Here is a 21,362-nt window from a genome sequence, read left to right on the forward strand (position 1 = left end):
TCCAGAGAGGCTCTGGCCACACGCGCTTCTGATTGGCTGTGATATTTGATTGATTCTGTCACGTCTGTGGACACACACATGGCTTGTCGCTGGTATCTTCTTGAGCTTCCTGTCGTTGTGTCTGTGAATGCAGCGTCTGAACCGAACCTGAAGCTGCGTTCGCGTCTGAAGCAGAAGGTGTCGGAGCGGAGGAGCAGCCCGTTACTGCGCCGCAAAGACAGTCCCATCAGCACGCTCAAGAAACGCTCTCTGGACATGACAGGTGATGCTCGAGACACGCTCGCATGTGCTTGCGTGACTGTTTTCACACAGACAAACTCTGTCTCTTGTTCTGACATCTGTAGATTCGGCGTGTAGCAGCGCTCCTGGTTCAGGACCCAGTTCCCCAAACAACAGCTCACACGGAAACCTGTGCGAGAACAACACCAGCGTGACTGAGGTGAGGCTAGTTTACTACATCAATTTAACACACATGGATGCATACACATCTGACATGAGAACAGAAAAAAAAAAAATTAGTAAAACAATAGATAATGTGTATGAATCTGCAACAGTAGATTGATTTATGTACAGATTTGTGCAATTTTATTCTATTTAGAACTGTATAAATACAGAGATATGCATATTAATTTACAAAATACTTGAGAAAGGCAATAATTTAAGATTTAGAATGATTTACTGAAATGAACACCGGTAATGATTCATATGTGAGCTGTTTAAGCTGGGCATGGCATGGGGAAAAACAGTTTTTATGTCTAGATGTTCTAGTGCCCAAAGATCTGTAGCGTTTGCTTATCTTCTGCTTCCTGAAGACTTTGCACACATCCTCATCACAGATCTTGAGTACAGGCTGAGGAACAGTCGTGGGGAGCGAGGGAGGGAGGGATGGTCAGAGCGGGTGTGTGGAGTCTCACCAGGCTTTTGTTTTTCAAACCTGCAGTAAAACTCGTTCAGGTCTTCAGCCAGGTGTTGATTGGCCTCAGTGCTGGAGTCTTGTGGCTGGTGATGGCTTTCAGGCCGTTCCTCACCGATGTAGAGTCATTACTTGAAAGCTGTTGTTTTAGCTTTTCAGAGTAGTTTAACTTTGCAACTCATATCTCTCTATTCAAGTGTGTATTTGGCCTGTTTGTATAAGTCTCTGTCCCCACTCCTGTAGGAATCCTCTTTGGCCTGGCGAAGCTGTTTGAGTTTTGCACTGAACCAAGGTTTATCGTTGTTAAAAGTTAAAGAAGTCTTAGTGGGAACCCACATGTCATCACAGAAACTGATGTGGGATGTCACAGTGTCTGTAATCCAGATCAGTAGCTGCAACCTCAAAAACACTCCAAATAAGTTAAAATCAGGCCTGTAAATCTTGCTCTGCTTCAGCAGTCCATCTCTTTACAGTTTTTACTACAGGCTTCACAGGTTTAGTTTCTGTCTGTAGGCTGGAAGAAGAACTAAACAGTGATCAGAGAGCCCAGCGCTGCTCTATGGACTGAGTGCTATGCATCCTTTAAAACAGTGTAGCAGTGGTCCAGTATATTACTGTCTCTGGTGGGGCATGTGATGTTCTGTATTTAACGTTGTTCTGTGTGTGTGTGATCTGAACAGAAGAAGAGTTGTTTCATACTTGTGTTCAACTCATTTCCAACTCCTTACACACACTCGAACCTAAAATAATCATTCATAAGGTTTGAAAAGGTTAAAGTTGATCACAAGGGTGTTGACAGTGGGCTGTTTATATTAATCTTGCATCATAAAAGCATTCTGAGCCGATGTGAAATTACAGACTCAGCCGAATGCACAAACGATCTTCAACTCTTCTTCATGAGCATTTGAGTGTGCAGATAAAAACTAGATTAGAGCACCATCTGCTGTTAAAATCTAAGCTCCGAATCCATTCCAGAGAGAATCGCATTGCATTGGGAAGGTCTCCGAATCAAATTTGCATCGATTCATTGCTGCAGCTCTAGTAACGATGCACCCAGAGTCACTGAAAATCTCTTAAAGTGCTTAACTTATTTACTGAATAGACATGTTCCTGGATTTCTACATTTACTTTGGAAATGAATAGAAATAGAGAATTTGAAAAAAGGTTTAGAATCCATCCTTTATTTCTCTAGTTTTGTCTCCTTAATCTGACTATGTCTGTCTTCCTCATACATCTGAAACGAGTCACACTGATCTCTCCTGTCACCTAACCCTTTTCAGAAACGGAAAAAAAGACATTTATAGATTTAAAGGGTCATACAGATGGTATTATCATAATAACATTCATGAATCTATAAAAAAACAGAAGATTTTAAAAACGTTAAGTGAACAGAACACAGATTTTAAGAGTATGCACTATCATAAGCGAAGTTAGCTGATGTTAGATTGAGAATGTGTACCTTCAAATTTGTCGATATAGCTCGGAAAACACAATTTGAAGCCCTTCAACTTTTTACTTGGAGTGACCAATACTAATCTTACAGTTCGCTTGACAAGCAGCAAGTATAAAATGCCATGCTGATAGTGCTCAGTGAAACAGTAGTAAAACTGCTTTCGGCACAGCGCCAGAAGCTGCAGAGCAACTGAGAGAAAATGTGTAAGTAGTCCACATAATCTGTTGTATCGCACTGTTGAGTGAGTGAATCGTGACATCCCTAGATATAAGCTAATCTGTAAATGTGAATGTGCTCCAGTCATCTCACAGGCCGGCTGGTCAGGACGTGTCGGTCAGTCAGCTGTCACTCTACACATCTCCTTCACTACCCAACATCACCCTGGGGCTGCCGGCCCCTGCCACCAACAACGTGAGTGTTCAGATCTAACTCAGCTTGTGCTGTTTTCACAATGGGTCAGAAACATTCACTTAACTCAGGACAGATCCTCTGTATTTGTCTGATTTGAGTAAGTTTTGCCTTTCAAGTAAATTTGTTTTTAAAGGAGGTTTAGATATTTTTACCGGAGCTTAAATCGTAATTAGAGTGCAACACAGTAGCTCAAACTTTAGTGAAGAAATATTATTCACAGTTAATACCGTACTGATCTGTGTGTAAGAAATGGTCATCTTCAGCCTGTAACGTGTATTTGTCCACCCAGTTAGGAGTGTTTGGTCAGTCCTCATCTTCATTTTGCTTCGTCATGTGATGTATTTGGAAAAAAAAGCAAAAACAATTATTTTGTTGTTTCTTCAACAAGGTGACGTCTACCCAGTCGGACAGTGAATGTTTGTCTGTGACCCGTTTACCAGTAAGCACTCCATTTCTGGTCGCTCACCTGCCGTCATTTCTTGGCAACTCGGATGCTGCAAACTCCCACAGTGCACTGGTGCAGCACATGGTCCTTCTGGAGCAATCAGCCCCACCGAGTCCTTTGGCCACAGGTGAGTAGAGCTCGGAGTTCTTTCAGTTTCTGTCCTGATTTAGTAACAATGAAGCAGGCCATTACAAACCTCTTTATTTGTATAAAAGCTACTGGCCTGGATCGCGGAGTGTTTCCCAAGACTGCTGTCAAAGCGTTACATAAACCTGGAATGTGTGAACAGTCCGCTGAGGTGTGGCCTGAGTCAGGGGTCCGTCTGGTTAATTAGATCAGAGTCGTTGGCAGGCAAGAGGGTCAGAGGAACATGCTGTGCCAGGCAGAATGACGTCTACATGCCAGCACAGACCCAAAAGAATACGCCGCTAATGATCTGAATGGGAGCAGGAAGTGAAACGATGAACTTGGGTTGAGCAGCCATAGACTGTCGTGACATCTGTGCAGAGCACCCACTAAATGAATGTATTTTACAGAGTGTTTCAGTGTTAAGCAGTTTTGGAACCTCAGTTGAACCCAGACAGCTAACAAATTTTCTCTTCCCAGCCACTGTGAGCGTATACGAGGAGTCGGTGTGTGTTCATGTGGAGTGTGTTCGTGAGGAGTGTGCGTGTTCGTGAGGAGTGTGTGTGTGCTGCATGAGTGTTTGTGAGGAGAGTGTGTGCAATGCAGGAGTGTGTTTGTGAGGAGTGTGTGTTGTAGGAGTGTGTTCATGAGGAGAGTGTGCTGCAGGTGTATTTGTGTTGCAGGAGTTCATGAGGAGTGTGTGAGCTGCAGGAGTTCATGAGGAGTGTGTGTGCTGCAGGAGTGTGTTCGTGAGGAGTGTGTGTGCTGCAGGAGTGTTCGTGAGGAGTGTGTGTGCTGCAGGAGTGTTCGTGAGGAGTGTGTGTGCTGCAGGAGTGTTCATGAGGAGTGTGTGCTGCAGGAGTGTTCATGAGGAGAGTGTGTGCACTACAGGAGTGTGTTTGTGAGGAGTGTGTGTGCTGCAGGAGTGTTCATGAGGAGTGTGTGTGCTGAAGGAGTGTTTGTGAGGAGTGTGTGTGCTGCAGGAGTGTGTTCATGAGGAGAGTGTGCTGCAGGTGTTTTTGTGTTGCAGGAGTTCATGAGGAGTGTGTGTGCTGCAGGAGTGTTCATGAGGAGTGTGTGTGCTGCAGGAGTGTGTTCATGAGGAGTGTGTGTGCTGAAGGAGTGTGTTCATGAGGAGTGTGTGTGCTGCAGGAGTGTTCATGAGGAGTGTGTGTGCTGCAGGAGTGTTCATGAAGAGTGTGTGTGCTGCAGGAGTGTTCGTGAGGAGTGTGTGTGCTGCAGGAGTGTTCGTGAGGAGTGTGTGTGCTGCAGGAGTGTTCGTGAGGAGTGTGTGTGCTGCAGGAGTGTTCATGAGGAGTGTGTGTGCTGCAGGAGTGTTCATGAGGAGTGTGTGTGCTGCAGGAGTGTTCATGAGGAGTGTGTTCATGAGGAGTGTGTGCTATAGGAGTGTACATGAGGAGAGTGTGTGCACTGCAGGAGTGTGTTCGTGAGGAGTGTGTGTGCTGCAGGAGTGTTCATGAGGAGTGTGTGTGCTGCAGGAGTGTTCATGAGGAGTGTGTGTGCTGCAGGAGTGTTCATGAGGAGTGTGTGTGCTGCAGGAGTGTTCATGAGGAGTGTGTTCATGAGGAGTGTGTGTGCTGCAGGAGTGTTCATGAGGAGTGTGTGTGCTGCAGGAGTGTTCATGAGGAGTGTGTGTGCTGCAGGAGTGTTCATGAGGAGTGTGTGTGCTGCAGGAGTGTTCATGAGGAGTGTGTTCATGAGGAGTGTGTGTGTTGCAGGAGTGTTCATGAGGAGTGTGTGTGCTGCAGGAGTGTTCATGAGGAGTGTGTGTGCTGCAGGAGTGTTCATGAGGAGTGTGTGTGCTGCAGGAGTGTGTTCATGAGGAGTGTGTGTGCTGCAGGAGTGTTCATGAGGAGTGTGTGTGTTGCAGGAGTGTTCATGAGGAGTGTGTGTGCTGCAGGAGTGTTCATGAGGAGTGTGTGTGCTGCAGGAGTGTTCATGAGGAGTGTGTGTGCTGCAGGAGTGTGTTCATGAGGAGTGTGTGTGCTGCAGGAGTGTTCATGAGGAGTGTGTGTGCTGCAGGAGTGTGTTCGTGAGGAGTGTGTGTGCTGCAGGAGTGTTCATGAGGAGTGTGTGTGCTGCAGGAGTGTTCATGAGGAGTGTGTTCATGAGGAGTGTGTGTGTTGCAGGAGTGTTCATGAGGAGTGTGTGTGCTGCAGGAGTGTGTTCATGAGGAGTGTGTGTGCTGCAGGAGTGTTCATGAGGAGTGTGTGTGCTGCAGGAGTGTTCATGAGGAGTGTGTGTGCTGCAGGAGTGTTCATGAGGAGTGTGTGTGCTGCAGGAGTGTTCATGAGGAGTGTGTGTGCTGCAGGAGTGTTCATGAGGAGTGTGTGTGCTGCAGGAGTGTTCATGAGGAGTGTGTGCTGCAGGAGTGTGTTCATGAGGAGTGTGTGTGCTGCAGGAGTGTTCATGAGGAGTGTGTTCATGAGGAGTGTGTGTGTTGCAGGAGTGTTCATGAGGAGTGTGTGTGCTGCAGGAGTGTTCATGAGGAGTGTGTGTGTTGCAGGGATGGGAGCGGGGTCACTGCAGAAGCTGGGTCAGCACCGGACGCTGGGCCGCACACAGTCGGCTCCTCTGCCCCAGAGTGGACAGGCGCTGCAGCAGCTCGTGGTTCAACAACAGCACCAGCAGTTCCTGGAGAAACACAAGCAGCACTTCCAGCAGATCCACATCAACAAGGTCAGACATCAGTCCTCTCACCCTTCCATGACAGATGAAACAGTTGTAATAACTAGCTGTAGCAGAGAGCGACTCTCAGGTGGACAGCAATGATGTCTGTTCTCCTCTCTGCTGTTACGTTTCGTGTGTTTCATGGTGAATGCTGCAAGAAAACCGTTCAGTGGCACATGATGATATGATGACACTTGAGGGTCTGGGCTGAGTCAAGTCATCTTTATTTATATAGGGCTTTTACCAATACAGATTGTCAAACAACTTATAGTATTAAATAGGAAAATAGTGTGTCAATAATGAAAAATTACAATAGTAACCACTCAATTTTAGTTAAAGGCATTTCATCATTAAATTCAGTGATGTCCTCATCCAGCTCAGTTCAGTTTAAATAGTATCTGTGCAATCAGAGTTCACACTCTCGAGTTTTGAGTTCTGCTCAACTTCAGTGATCCTCATAAGACATGGCCAGATGAGGTGATTTAAGGTTAAGGCTCCATATCAGCAGGACAGGCTTGTTCAGTTTGGCTCTACAGCAGGGGCTTAGCTGCTGCAGACGTTAGTCCCATCAGTCTTTGAGCAGCTGGTCTCTGGCTGAGAGTTGCTCACTCTGTGGAGTTCCTCATGTTCAAGGAAAAAAAGGAAAGCTTGTTTAGAAGAAAAGATAAAGATGAGGCAACAAAGAGTCACTGATGTCAGTAATGTTCCTCTGGTGCTTGGCTAGCAGGTGTTTGGGGTCTCACTACAGACGTAACTGTGATGTTGGTACTTCAGCACGACTTTGGCACCTTGAGTGCACTGTAGGTCACTTTGAATAAAAGCATCAAATTAAATTCATTCTCACACCAGTCCCGGTTTAGGTGTAGCTCTAGCTTGAACCAAAGCAAGTCCATTCAGTCAGAGTTTGAGAAAAGACTTGCTTTCCTACAGTCCCTGCAATCCTGAATGAAGAGCAGCTGTTTTGTCTGTGTAAATGAGGAAAACACCTGAATATCTTTCAAGAAAGGAAGTGTTAGATGGTACAAATTAGTGTACACAGTGTACACTGAAAATAAAATTCAAATGTGTAGTCTTTTCTCTGTGTGTCTTTTTAGATGTTGAGTAAACCCTGTGATCGCCAGCACCAGAGCCACCCAGAGGAGACGGAGGAAGAGCTCCGAGAGCAGCAGGATGCCACACAGACCGAAATGCTTTCCATGAGCCTCCCCATTAAACAAGAACCGCCTGATCTCACAGAGGAGCGGAGACCAGAAGAACAAGAGCTGCTCTTCGAAGAGGTGAGAGACCCAGAGCTCTGGAGAGCAGTGAAAGAGATGCTGCGTTGGGACGCCCTCTTGTGGTTGTTTTCAGTGCAACTAAACCTATTGTGTGTGTGAGCAGCAGGCCTTTCTACTGGAGCAGCAGAGGATCCATCAGCTCAGAAACTACCAGGCGTCCATGGAGGCGGTTGGTGGATCGGTCATTTTCCCAGGGCACCGCCCTCTGTCCAGAGCCCAGTCATCTCCTGCATCTGCCTCTTTCATCAGTCCACAGGAACAGCCATCCAAACCCCATTTTACCACAGGTACTTTACCTCCTCTCCTCTCGGTGACCTCGAAACAGAATTCACAAGGATGAGCGCACCAGTTCAAGTTTCTTTCTCTAGGTCTGGTGTACGACTCTCTCATGCAGAAGCACCAGTGCATGTGTGGAAACACCAACACACACCCCGAACACGCCGGACGCATCCAGAGCATCTGGTCTCGGCTGCAGGAGACGGGTCTGCGCAGCCAGTGTGAGGTGGGACATGAATACTGCAGTTATTTGTTTTTTGATGCACTGACTGATTCGATCTCTATCACTTAAACTCTGCATGTGGCACAAAAATGATTGATTTGTAAGAAATATTCCACAAAGTTAATGAAAAAAATTGTCTGATGCTCAATTTTCCACTGAGAAACACACAGGAGTCCCATATTTCTCTCAAGGGGTTTAGTGTGAATCATTCATGTACAGCTGAAGATTTTCGACCTTAAAGTTTGATTCAAATGGTGTGTTGAGCTCTTCCTGATAATAGAGCTACATTTCACTGGTTAGTGTTGGGTTTTGGAGGCTGCTGTTTTATTTATCTTAGCACTTCTACTGTGATCAGAATCTCTCTGTCCTGTATTTTCAGTGTATCCGTGGGAGAAAAGCCACTTTAGAGGAACTGCAGTCGGTTCATTCTGAAGCTCATGTCATGTTGTATGGAACCAACCCACTACGGCAGAAACTGGACAGTAAGAGTTTCACAATCCGCAACGAAGATCCCGTCATCATTACTCAGACTGGTGTAGTGTGAATGTATCTCTGATAAGTGTTCTTCTCTCTGTCTGGCTCAGGTTCTGTCATCTCCATGTTCGTCAGGCTGCCGTGTGGTGGTATTGGGGTGAGTAGAGACAAAGTCCGTCTCACCCATCTCTTCATCATTTGTGCAGCTTGTAAAGCGGGTTTCTACTTTGTCTGTGAAGGTGGACAGTGACACGGTCTGGAATGAAGTTCACTCGTCGAGCGCAGCGCGTCTGGCCGTCGGTTCTGTGGTCGAACTCGTCTTCAAAGTGGCATCAGGAGAGCTGAAGGTCACTGTCTGCCATCATCTTCCTCTCTTTATGTCTGTCAGTATTGTTTGATTGATATAGAGTGGTGTATCTCTTCTCAATGCAGAATGGTTTCGCAGTGGTCCGGCCGCCGGGACACCACGCAGAGGAGAGCACACCCATGTGAGACGCGTCTCTGTGTTTGTCCTTCTGTGCTTTCTTCCTTCACTCCTGTAACACTGCTGCTCTCGTCCAATCACAGGGGCTTCTGTTACTTTAACTCTGTTGCCATAGCAGCTAAACTCCTACAGCAGAGACTCAATGTCGGCAGAATTCTGATTGTTGATTGGGTGAGTTTATTTTGAAGACTTATTTGGCACTTCTGTATTTTTTTTTCTGTCCGTTTAGCATTTAATCGTTGTTCTTAAACCACATTCAGGACGTTCATCATGGGAACGGAACACAACAAGCGTTCTACGACGATCCCAGAGTTCTGTACATTTCACTTCATCGATACGACGATGGTAATTTCTTCCCAGGCAGCGGCGCTCCGGAAGAGGTAATGCAAGAACACAAGTGAGTGGATTGTGGAAAGTTGTTTTATTTCCTAAATCATGCAGCACTTCCTCTGAACAGGTGGGCAGTGGCCCGGGAGTCGGTTTCAACGTCAACGTGGCGTTTACTGGAGGACTGGATCCACCGATGGGAGACGCAGAATACCTCGCTGCCTTCAGGTGAAAGAGTCTCAAACACGTTCTGCTCGCTGTTCATTTGCTCATCAGATCTTTTCATCAGTTTGTGAGTGTGATGGATGCAGTAAGACTTCAGGAATTGGTGTAGTGTTTAAATACATGATCACACACAAGTCAAGTCACCATTATTTATATTGCGCTTTTTAGGCCGGTGACACACTGGCTGTGTGGCGTGAGCGCCGCGTGTCTGAAGCGTCCCAGAAGCGTCCCAGAAGCGTGGCGGATTCTGTGTCTTTACACACCAGAAGCGTGCGTGACCCGGAGCTGGCGCGCTGCTGCTGTAGAGGAGGACCGTTGACAGACCAGGCTCATGTCTTCATTACAACAATATATACTTACACACCTACACCTACGCCTACTGATAAAGGACACCGTCAAAAGTATTGACGGCGAAATAGATTATGTTTGACAGGTGCAATATTTGAAAATCGATAATTATTATAATTATTTTTTAATTACATTTATATCTGAATTTTTGTCAACCTATAGACTTTCAAATATCAAAATATCAGGAATTCATATGTATTTGTGTACAAAATGACATTTAAACACATTTTCCTATTATATTTTGCCTGGAAAAGCTTCCATCACGCGCGCGTGTCGCAGTAAAAATAGGCGTCGGTTCTATTTCTAGCGAGCAAGCGTTTGCCGCGCGTCTCACGCAGACGGTCTGTAAGCTCTAACCTGTTAACATGGCAGCCGAATTAAAAACCGACACGCCACGCGGCTGAGACGCTTGCGCCACGCATCCAGTGTGTCACCGGCCTTACAATGCAAATTGTGTCGAAGCAACTTTACAGTATTAAATTGGGAAATTTCCCCTCTGGCCAGGCAAACCCAGTTTAAATCTAGGCTGCAGAAGAGTCAGATTGTGCAGAAGACCCATCTGGTTCCCGTGGTCTTGTCTCAGTGGCCGTGGAGGGGATCAGTCTCTGGGGCTCATCTAGATGTCCAGGTCATTTCAGGGCAGTCTAGGTCATCTCTAGCTCCTCCACCGTCTGATCTGGACACAGACTGGATCTGGTGGCTGCAGAGACCTCGGAATAAGAAAGAAACTGACTAATATTAGTGTAGATGCCATTCTTCTAATGATGTAGCAAGTACATCGGGTGTTATGGGAAGTGTTCCTGATTCCAGTTGTCATAATTAATGCAGCCTAAAAATCCTTTAACGACAAATAATCCTTGAATTATAGAAATGCAAAATTGTATTATGAATAAGCCATTCAAAGTTTTTTAAGTAATAAGCAATATTTTAAAATCTATAGGATGTTTGATAGGGAGCCAGTGCAGTGTGGACAGGACCGGGCTAATATGGTCATACTTCCTGGTTCTAGTAAGAACTCTTGCTGCTGCATTTTGGACTAGCTGTAGTTTGTTTACTAAGCGTGCAGAACAACCACCCAATAAAGCATTACAATAATCTAACCTTGAGCTCATAAATGCATGGATTAACATTTCTGCATTTGACATTGAGAGCATAGGCCGTAATTTAGATATATTTTTGAGATGGAAAAATGCAGTTTTACAAATGCTAGAAACGTGGCTTTCTAAGGAAAGATTGTGATCAAGTAGCACACCTAGGTTCCTAACCGATGACGAAGAATTGACAGAGCAGCCATCAAGTCTTAGACAGTGTTCTAGGTTATTACAAGTAGAGTTTTTAGGTCCTATAATTAACACCTGTTTTTTTTTTTTTTTTTTTATTAACAGAAATAAATTACTAGCCAATCCTGTTTTTTTTTATATCAATTATGCATTTCATTAGTTTTGCAAATTTCTTATGTTTCGCAGTGCTGCAAAGAGCAGAGTATCATCAGCATAACACAAACACACACACAATCACTCTTTCTCTCACACACACACACACACACACACGTCTGGTCAGCTATCCTTGTGGGGACTCTCCATAGGTGTAATGGTTTTTATACTGTACAGACCGTATTTTCTATCGCTCTACACCAACCCTACCCCTAAACCTAACCCTCACAGGAAACTTTCTGCATTTTTAGATTTTCAAGAAACTTCATTCTGTGTAATTTATTCGCTTGTTTACCCGTGGGGACCTCAATTTAGGTCCCCACCGTGACACGAGTCCCCATGAGTCTGTGTGTATTCAGGTTTAAGTCCCCACCAGAATAGAAAAACAAGTACACTCTCACTCACACACATGCGTACACGAACAAGTTGTGTTGTTTGTAGAATTTGTAGTTGTTTGTTTTTTATAGAGTAAATATATTTGATCGCTTGAGAATCAAAAGAGTAGCTGCTTTATAGATTAAACTGAATCTATTGGTAGATTTTCATGAAATTATTTTATCTGAATAATGACTTTAATAATTAGATACCTGACAGCAGAATTTATTTTTTGCATCATTGAACCAGTTTTCTTGTTTATGACCATGAAGCTGCTTTAAATTGGTCTGGGTTGGTTGTTGTACTGGTTTCGTCTGGTCAGAGGAGAACTGGCCCCCCAACTGAGCCTGGTTTCTCCCAAGGTTTTTTTCTCCATTCTGTCACCGATGGAGTTTCGGTTCCTTGCCGCTGTCGCCTCTGGCTTGCTTAGTTGGGGTCACTTCATCTACAGCGATATCATTGACTTGATTGCAAATAAAAACAGACACTATTTAACTGAACAGAGATGACATCACTGAATTCAATGATGAACTGCCTTTAACTATCATTCTGCATTATTGACACACTGTTTTCCTAATGAATGTTGTTCAGTTGCTTTGACGCAATGTATTTTGTTTAAAGCACTATATAAATAAAGGTGATTGATTGATTGATTGTTTAGTTCAGTGTTGATTCCTTTCAGTTTAATAACTGTTTTGATTACGCAACAGCACCATTATTACATAATTAAAATAGTTTTTGCAATAAATGCATGAAGTTTAGCATGTTCTGTGTGTAAAGTCTAGAGAAAATTAGTCATAGAAATTGTATGCCGGAAACGGTTTAATAACTAATATTTTGTGTCCGGCTGAAGATTCACAGGAACTGCACATTACCTGTCTGTTACGTAAATAACCTGCAGTCTAGTTTTGTTCATTAAAGTGAAGGTTTGTGTCTCTGTACGCTTGACCTCCCAGGACGGTGGTGATGCCGGTCGCGAGCGAGTTTGCTCCAGATCTGGTGCTGGTGTCTGCAGGGTTTGATGCGGTGGAAGGACATCCTCCTCCTTTGGGAGGATACAAACTCACCTCCAGATGTAAGCTCCACCTCTTTACTGTCAACTCACTTGTGTCTGGCAGTATTAGTTATTTGGATGGTTTTGTGGCAGGTTTGGGTCACCTGACTAAGCAGCTGATGGGGTTAGCGGGGGGTCGAGTGGTGCTGGCGCTGGAGGGAGGTCATGACCTCAGGGCCATATGTGACGCCTCCGAGGCCTGCGTCTCAGCGCTGCTGGGGATAGAGGTAAACGACTTCCCATCATCCTTTGCGTTGCAAGTTTTCATTTACACAAGGCAACTTGTTACAGATAGATTTGTGACTTTGATTGCATGTGTTTGTGTGTGTGTTGAACAGCTAGAGCCGCTTTCTGCAGACGTCCTGAAGCAGAGACCCAATGAAAACGCTGTGCGCTCCATAGAGAAAGTCCTGGAAAATCACAGTAAGATCTTCACTTCTTAAGAATCGTTTGCTCCAGTCAAATATTTTTCCAGGTTCATTAAGTCTCACAGTGGACATCTACTGGGCAAAACGAACATTAAAATACAGTTCGTCTGTTAGTGCTAGTGTGACCCTAATCACTTACTGACCTCTTCTCTGTGGGAATATTTATTTTATGTACAGACCCCTTTATCCAGAACGGTTTGTGTTGCAGTTGAGAGATTCTGTACATGTTCTCAACCCTGGGAATCGACGCCATGCTGAACTCTCTGAATTTAGCTTGTTTCACAAACTGAAGGACGACGTCGTCGAGCTGAACTGATGCTAGAAGGGTCCTGTGGAGCTGATTGTGTGTCCGGTTCTCTGTGTTCAGGTCAGTACTGGAGCTGTGTCCAGCGGGTCGTGTCCGGCGCAGGTTTGTCTCTGCTGGAAGCTCAGAGAGGCGACTCTGAGGAGAGCGAGACAGTGACCGCAATGGCCTCTTTATCTGTCGCAGCATTGGAGAAAAGGTGCATCTGCTTTCCCTTCTTTCTATGCTCATGTTTCCTCTGGTTCTGTTGTGTGACCGGCTTTGCTGTGTTTCTGCTCAGGACGGAGGATGAGCCCATGGAAGAGGAGCCGCCGATGTAGGGACGAGAGTTTTCCCAGAGCTCTGAGCTCTTCTGGGACTCTGCATCTGTTTGACTTGGTCTCGTCTGACGGAGATCCTCGCTGAGCAGAGAGAGACGTCAGGGTGAAGGCTAACTCACCATGTTAGCGCTGTAGCCCGCTAGCACTGTGGCCCCAACGCAGCACACTCGAGCTGAAGTCACTTGAGACGTTTGTTTTTGGAGATTTCTCTCCCATTGGCTCGATGTGCACACACCTCGTTGCAGACGTCAGCCAGGAGGTCGTTCTGACAGAGGGATGGATGGAACGCCGGGGTCAAGCAAATCCTCCATTGGCTCCAGGAGCCCTGTTTAGTACTTACACCTTCAGCACTGCAGCGTTCGGCTCGCCAGTGCCACTTTACAGACGTTTCTCAGAGAGGGAGTGCCTTGAAGACCATCTGAACTATGAATGAATTCTGAGGAATTTGCCTTAATTCAGGAATGTCCCATAATTCCAGTGGGTCGACCGATTAGGAAGAGTTTACTTGGACAGCATCTGCGCTTTAGTCCTAAACGCACATTGTCTAGCGCTGACTGACTTTTCTTTGGATTGTTTTTTTGCAGAAACTGTCTGAAGCTCCAGTGAAGCGCAGCAGTGGCTCCAGATCACAGCAGCTGAAGGCAGGACTCGGATACAGAGTGGGTTATTGACTGGCATGTGCTTTACAGGACAAAACTACACCCGGACTGAACCAGAGACCAGAAGGTATGACCAAAGCATGAGTTTGCATCTTGTGTTGTACCTTCCTCTAACCACAGCGTTTGACACTAATTACAAGACCACGGCGGATGTGAACGGGTTGGCCTTTGGGTGGGGAACAGAACCAGACAAGAGACGACAGTGAACCAAATCAGCTCGGGTTCTTCTTAAGCCTAACTTTGTAAAAAGGAAGTTACAACTTGCTAATGTTGGAGACCCCTAAGCATGAAGTGGGATCAGTACCTATAAGATCAATACCAATATGCATGTGAAATCTTAATTTTATTTTCCTTCGCTAACGAACCTAGAGCCTCATCTCCCAACACAACAGCTTCACCTCTAAAAGAAGAGTTAGTTTCTTACTTGGCAACTCTTGACAACTGTTAAAATGCTCAGACTTTAGTTGTTCCTGATTATTTTTGAGGTTTTAGTAATTAACTAGTCCATTCCTGTTTTGTTCAGTTTTACTTCATTCCTTGAGCTGAAATTCCAGATATTTGCACGTTTCGCTTGGCTGCTTATTTCTATTATTAACTGTGCTAATGGTTTGAGTTCCATTATTTGCGTTACATTTGGTACCTTGTACTTTAAACGAGTGCTTGATGATGTTCTTGGGTTTTCAACCTTTCAATCATGATGACTGATTGTGTACTTCCATGTTTTGTTCATATTAGATTTGTGTATGAAAGGAAACCTCATTTTTTTGTGACAGTTTAGGAGTATATAACAATCAGTTCTGTCAGGAATTAACCTGCTAAACACACTTGATTGATGCTCAGTGATGTTCAGTTTTATAAAATGTTTTTGCAGAACGTGCTACATGCTGATATTAGAGAGAAACCGTATGTCTATGACAGTGATAAAAATAAAAAAAATGAACATTACTCCAAAGCATTTTCAAGGTGTTTCTCTGTGCATAAAACAAACAAACAAACAAATCTTTAGTACGCATGGTTCGCATGATAATTTATCCACACACTTCACTACATACTAAAACTTTGTCAGTTTTGAATAAAGTTGTAGATTGAGAAACAAAGGGATTCATGGTTCATCACCTGCAACACAAACAGATGTTAACCTTCATTTACAAATTCAAATGAAAAACAGCTGGGACAATGTTCACAAATTGTGTTGCTTTAGCTGATTTTGTATAAAATTGATTTGTAATTTTATGTATATTTAATTATAATATAACATAATTATTTATGTCTATTGACTTCATTTATTTATTTTGTACTGTGCTTATTAGAGGTCTTTGATTTACTGACTGAAACTCAGTCTGATTCATGAGCTCAGGTTTCTTCATCTTGAAGGATTCTTAGATCCTTGCTCTTGTTTGTGTTGATATACGAGTGTTGATTTATCAGACACCGGTGTTTAAACACTCCCCAGACGACACTGGTGCGGTGCAGGACAGAAATCCTGTTCTTCTGAGAACATGTAGAAGGGAACAGGGGCTGGCCATCCTAACTTTTTTAAAGATGTGTTTTGATAAAGCTTATGAAAGTTTGTTTGTGCAATAATCACTTGATTTTGTCAAATATGATTAAGAAGTAGTGATCGACCGATGTATCGGTTTACCGATATTTTTCCCGATATTTAAGCATTTTTCCATAATCGGGTATCGGTTTTGTAATATCGGATTCGCCGATTTACGGCGCCATCTTGTGGCCGTTTTGAGATTTCCGCCATTGCAGCCCGGGCGTCTGAGGAGATCAGTCAACAACAACTCAGTGCACAGGTAAAGTATATGTTCTACTTGGTTTGCTTTAATTAATCAACTTTATTTAACATAACAGACATGCACAAATTAGATCTGAGACATAAATTCCTGATATAGTTAATTTATGCAGCTTGTTTCTAAACAATTGAGACGAACTCATCGAGTTACGTAGTGTTCGTCATGTCCTGCTCCAATAAAGACGTATCTTTAAATGAATTAAATAAAACAGACATGAATGAGTGCATGTTGAAAATAAAAAAAAAATGTTTTTTTTATTCTTTTATTATGTGTTTTATGTTCTGTCGCTGTTATTCTGTTGTACTGCGGAGCTTCTGTCACGAAAACAAATTCCTCGTACGCTATGTGTAAACATACCTGGCAATAAAGCTCATTCTGATTCTGATTCTGATTCTGAAAAGCGTTGAATTTAATTCTCTATCTGTTGTATTTGCTCACCATTAGTCTAGAAGAGAAAGTTTGTTCATATTGCTTAGCAACTGACGGATGATCTGGAGGCTTAAGCACGGCCACTGAATGAAACTTTTGACAAGATTATCTTGTTTAAACACCCTAGATTATATTTTAATTTACTACATAACAATTATTTCGCTAATACACATATAAATATAGCCTACCGCTTTGTGGAAACTAATTATTTATTATCTCCATGCGCGATCGCGGTTGATTAAGTTATAATCAAACAGCACTTTGTCAGTTGGCATTTCATGATTAAACGTTAGATTAAATTTAGATCATAAAATGCCAACTGACAAGTGCTGTTTAACTTTATATAGTCTCGGGAAAAAAAGTTCGTTCATATTGCTCAGCACCTGGGTTGATGACAGGAAGCCTCAAGCAATGCCACTGAATGAAACTTTTGACAAGATTATCTTGTTTAAACACACTAGATTATATTATCATTTACTACATAACAATTATTTCGCTAATACACATATACATATACCGCTTTGTGGAAATTAATTATTTATTATCTCCATGCGCGATCGCGGTTGATTAAATTATAGTCAAACAGCACTTTGTCAGTTGGCATTTCATGATCTAACGTTAGATTGAATCTAGATCATAAAATGCCAACTGACAAGTGCTGTTTAATTTTATATAGTCTCGGGATAAAAGTTCGTTCATATTGCTCAGCACCTGACTGGGTTGATGATCAGGAAGCCTCATGCACGGCCACTGCATGACATTTTTGAAGGAAGCAGGCTTACAGGGCAGAATGCTGAAAGACTCTGTTTTCTACACTAAAACCTAGTTCTGCTTAACTGGGAGTATTAAGTTACACTACTAAATAGCTATGCACGCCTAAATAGCCCTCCCGCCCCCACCAATATGTTAGAATCATTTTTGTGCTTTATTTTTTTACCCGTTTTTATTTTTTTACCTCATCAAAGCTTTTATTTTAAAACAAAGACACTTGCACTTGCACAGTGCACTTAAATTTTTTGGACTCAGACCCCTCTATTTATTTGTGTATAAATATAAAGTTTTTTTGTATGCAAGGAAGGAGTGATTGTTATAAATAAAATGTTTTTTTTCAGCTCATTTGTGTTGTAATAATTGTCAGAAACAGAAGTATAACAGTAAATAAATATCGGTTCTGCATATCGGTTATCGGGTACATAAACATGCAAATAATCGGTATCGGTATCGGTTATAAAAAATCAATATCGGTCGATCACTATTAAGAAGAGGTAATGAAGGATCCTCACGTGCAAGTTGTGTGTTGTTTTTTTATTTGTATGTTTTTTTTTCTTATTTATAATAATTTATTCACATAATCTTTTTATAATAATTAGTCATTCATATGATTTCATTTATTATTATAATTATATATATTTTTTTATTGTGTATTCATTTATTATTTCTGTATAATTTTCCCTAGCTTATGCATTTTCATTGTTGTTCAGTCTCATTCTTGTGGGGTTTCATGAACTGTTGTTTCTGTATAGAGACAGATAAGAGGGAATGTTTATGGAAACCCAAGGTTTTGGGATGTTACTGTGAAGCAGTTTTGGTATAACAGTACGTGTTGAATTTGTGCTGGTCAGACAAAGTTTGAACATTGAGACACGCAAATAAGATTGTTCAATAAACTCTTTTTATGTTCATCACTTCTTCTCCTGCTTCTGCTCTTCTCTGGATTTTCTCTGCCAACTTCTTGACTGACAGAAGACTGTTAAACACATGTTTTGGTTATAAACCTCTGTGCTCAGTAGTTGGTCTGTTACTGAACAAACTGATATTTTATGACGGGATCTGACGTCCAGGGCTGAATTCTAAGATCGGGTACAATTTCGGTATCCCAATTTACTCAATCTATTCTGTGCATGACCTCATTAGTCTGGTTGAGGCTGTAATTTCACAGACTAAACCTGTGCCATTAAAATAAAGGTTTGACAGGCAACAGTGTAAGACTCGAAGAACCACAGATAATTTAATATTCTGAGATATGAACAGTGTTTTAAAATAAAGACATTTGTTTCAACATCTCACTGAGAGATGTAAGAAGAGTCCCTGCTCACCAATCCTTTCCATCCCCTTCCTCTCACCCATCTTCCTTCTCTCAGAAGGGTCAATAGAATTATATAGAGTTAGGTTAGGGTTCTACATGAATACAAGTGATATTCACAGTCAAGTTTAGTATCATTTGAATTGTCTCTGGGCAACTCTACAATGGCCTCAATGTTACAAGAAGTAGACTGAAAGGTAAAACAGATCCTAAGAGTTTAGAGATAATTTGCTTACTGTAGAGATTGTTTAACTGAAGAGTTAAAGAGGATAACCAAATGTTTAGAGAATTTATCCTATAAATGATTAGCTATAATTGGCATTTTAACCTAAATTCAAGATAATAAAATGGAGTCAGATTAGAATTTAACAAATTACTTTGCAGGAAACCTTCAGCCACCATTGGACATCTTGGTTGGGCCAGTTGGGTGAACCTCACACCAGGAATGATGGAAAATTTAGACTCACAGCCTAATCATCCATTCCAATGAATTTAGGATCACAAACTTTACATCTCATTTCAGGGATGTGAAACACTGCTTCGAGCTGTCCCTGGCCTCCTCACTAGATCAGCTCACGCTTCCCAAACCATCCTGTCTGGTCTCCAGTGTGTCGAGGACTCATTCTCTCACCTGGGACCTCATTTAAAAATGTTGCACAAAAACCATCCTAACACTGATCTTACGATCATCTCTTAAATATGCGTATGGGTGATTCATGAAATGCATGTATGTACAGAAAATGCATGTATAAGTCTCTTTTCAGATATAAAATCTATGAATCCGACTCTCACCGTTTTTCATGAGTTCATCAAACAACCGTGATAAGTCAGAATCATTCTTTAATCACGGTAAGTAATGGTTTCTTCTCCTGCTATTGCTGTTTGCACCGCTTGCCACATGTATAGTTTATCTCTCTCTGTCGGTGACAAGGGATTCAAGTGATAAATGCAGGGGAAAAGTTAGGCTGACAGAGAAGATTTCAGAAGGTTCCGGCAACAGAGCCCCTGCAGCAGGGCAACTGGGTGACAGTCAAGTCAAGTCACCTTTATATAGCGCTTTAAACAAAATACATTGCGTCAAAGCAACTGAACAACATTCATTAAGAAAACAGTCAATAATGCAAAATGACAGTTAAAGGCAGTAGGGCCAGAGGTCCTTTCTAGGTAGTGATCCTCCCTCTGGACTGGATACAGACCTCGGAATAAGAGAAATACTAATATTAGGGTACTAAGAAAAGGATCTGCCGCCCGCAGTTGATTTTGATATTCTAGGTATTATCAAATTGCCTGAGTATTGAGAACGTAGCTGATGCAGAGGATTATAATGTAAAAGGAGCTCATTCAAATACTGAGGTGCTAAACCATTCAGGGCTTTATAAGTAATAAGCAATATTTTAAAATCTATACGATGTTTGATAGGGAGCCAGTGCAGTGTGGACAGGACCGGGCTAATATGGTCATACTTCCTGGTTCTAGTAAGAACTCTTGCTGCTGCATTTTGGACTAGCTGTAGTTTGTTTACCAAGCGTGCAGAACAACCACCCAATAAAGCATTACAATAATCTAACCTTGAGGTCATAAATGCATGGATTAACATTTCTGCATTTGACATTGAGAGCATAGGCTGTAATTTAGATATATTTTTGAGATGGAAAAATGCAGTTTTACAAATGCTAGAAACGTGGCTTTCTAAGGAAAGATTGTGATCAAATAGCACACCTAGGTTCCTAACTGATGACGAAGAATTGACAGCGCAGCCATCAAGTCTTAGACAGTGTTCTAGGTTTTTACATGCAGAGTGTTTAGGTCCTGTAATTAACACCTCTGTTTTTTCTGAATTTAGCAGTAAGAAATGACTCGTCATACAGTTTTTTTATATAGACTATGCATTCCATTAGTTTTTCAAATTGGTGTGTTTCACCGGGCTGCGAGGAAATATAGAGCTGAGTATCATCAGCATAACAGTGAAAGCTAACACCATGTTTCCTGATGATATCTCCCAAGGGTAACATATAAACCGTGAAGAGTAGCGGTCCTAGTACTGAGCCTTGAGGTACTCCATACTGCACTTGTGATCGCTATGATACCTCTTCATTCACTGCTACGAACTGATGGCGGTCATATAAGTACGATTTAAACCATGCTAATGCACTTCCATTAATGCCAACAAAGTGTTCAAGTCTGTGCAATTGCAAAAGAATGTTGTGGTCAATTGTGTCAAACGCAGCACTAAGCTCCAATAAAACTAATAGAGAGATATAACCACGATCAGATGATAAGAGCAGATCATGTGTAACTCTAAGGAGAGCAGTCTCATTACTATGATACGGTCTAAATCCTGACTGGAAATCCTCACAAATACCATTTTTCTCTAAGAAGGAATATAATTGTGACAGTGAGGCAGCATATTCGTGGGTCAAAACACCGCTCTTCTGCTGTTCCGATCAAAACATTAAACAGGTTCTCTCCACTCAGTTGTGAGAACCACTGAGTGGTCAGCCAGAGCGCCTGACATCTTGGCAAATTTAAAAGTGCTGTCTAATGCTAAATGTTAATACAGTAAGATTGTTTTTCATGCTGGCGCAAATGATGTTTGACTTCATCAGTCGGAGATCACTAAAAATAATATTTAAGAGGTGTGTGAACTTGCAAGTATGATGTCGGACACTGTAATATGCTCTGTCTCCTCCAGTGCTTAATAGGGCTTGGGCGCCGCGTTGCATTCTGGGACGTGGCGGCCATGTTGATGGCCACGCGAATGTAAACATACAGCAAATCGAACGAGAAAAAGCAGTGTTGTGA

At 42.6% G+C, this 21,362-nt stretch overlaps 1 protein-coding gene across 4 annotated transcripts in view; it reads left to right on the top strand.

Annotated features, from left to right (window-relative positions):
• LOC113102834 (histone deacetylase 4-like) overlaps positions 1-15,191 on the top strand; it is a 35,835-nt gene extending 20,644 nt beyond the window's left edge. For all 4 annotated transcript variants that reach the window (XM_026265871.1, XM_026265872.1, XM_026265874.1 and 1 more), the window contains 20 exons: positions 134-262; positions 345-439; positions 2,667-2,777; positions 3,166-3,349; positions 5,876-6,048; positions 7,134-7,316; positions 7,420-7,603; positions 7,685-7,818; positions 8,195-8,297; positions 8,400-8,446; positions 8,529-8,636; positions 8,722-8,777; positions 8,857-8,944; positions 9,034-9,153; positions 9,231-9,328; positions 12,438-12,556; positions 12,629-12,762; positions 12,874-12,958; positions 13,331-13,466; positions 13,548-15,191. In XM_026265871.1, coding sequence (XP_026121656.1) covers positions 134-262; positions 345-439; positions 2,667-2,777; positions 3,166-3,349; positions 5,876-6,048; positions 7,134-7,316; positions 7,420-7,603; positions 7,685-7,818; positions 8,195-8,297; positions 8,400-8,446; positions 8,529-8,636; positions 8,722-8,777; positions 8,857-8,944; positions 9,034-9,153; positions 9,231-9,328; positions 12,438-12,556; positions 12,629-12,762; positions 12,874-12,958; positions 13,331-13,466; positions 13,548-13,587 — 2,327 coding nt within the window. In that variant the 3' untranslated portion in view covers positions 13,588-15,191. The remainder of the gene's footprint in view (positions 1-133; positions 263-344; positions 440-2,666; positions 2,778-3,165; positions 3,350-5,875; positions 6,049-7,133; positions 7,317-7,419; positions 7,604-7,684; positions 7,819-8,194; positions 8,298-8,399; positions 8,447-8,528; positions 8,637-8,721; positions 8,778-8,856; positions 8,945-9,033; positions 9,154-9,230; positions 9,329-12,437; positions 12,557-12,628; positions 12,763-12,873; positions 12,959-13,330; positions 13,467-13,547) is intronic.
• The last annotated feature ends 6,171 nt before the right edge of the window (positions 15,192-21,362 follow it).

Source organism: Carassius auratus, chromosome 6 (assembly GCF_003368295.1).
Source record: "Carassius auratus strain Wakin chromosome 6, ASM336829v1, whole genome shotgun sequence".
NCBI classification, from domain to species: domain Eukaryota; kingdom Metazoa; phylum Chordata; class Actinopteri; order Cypriniformes; family Cyprinidae; genus Carassius; species Carassius auratus.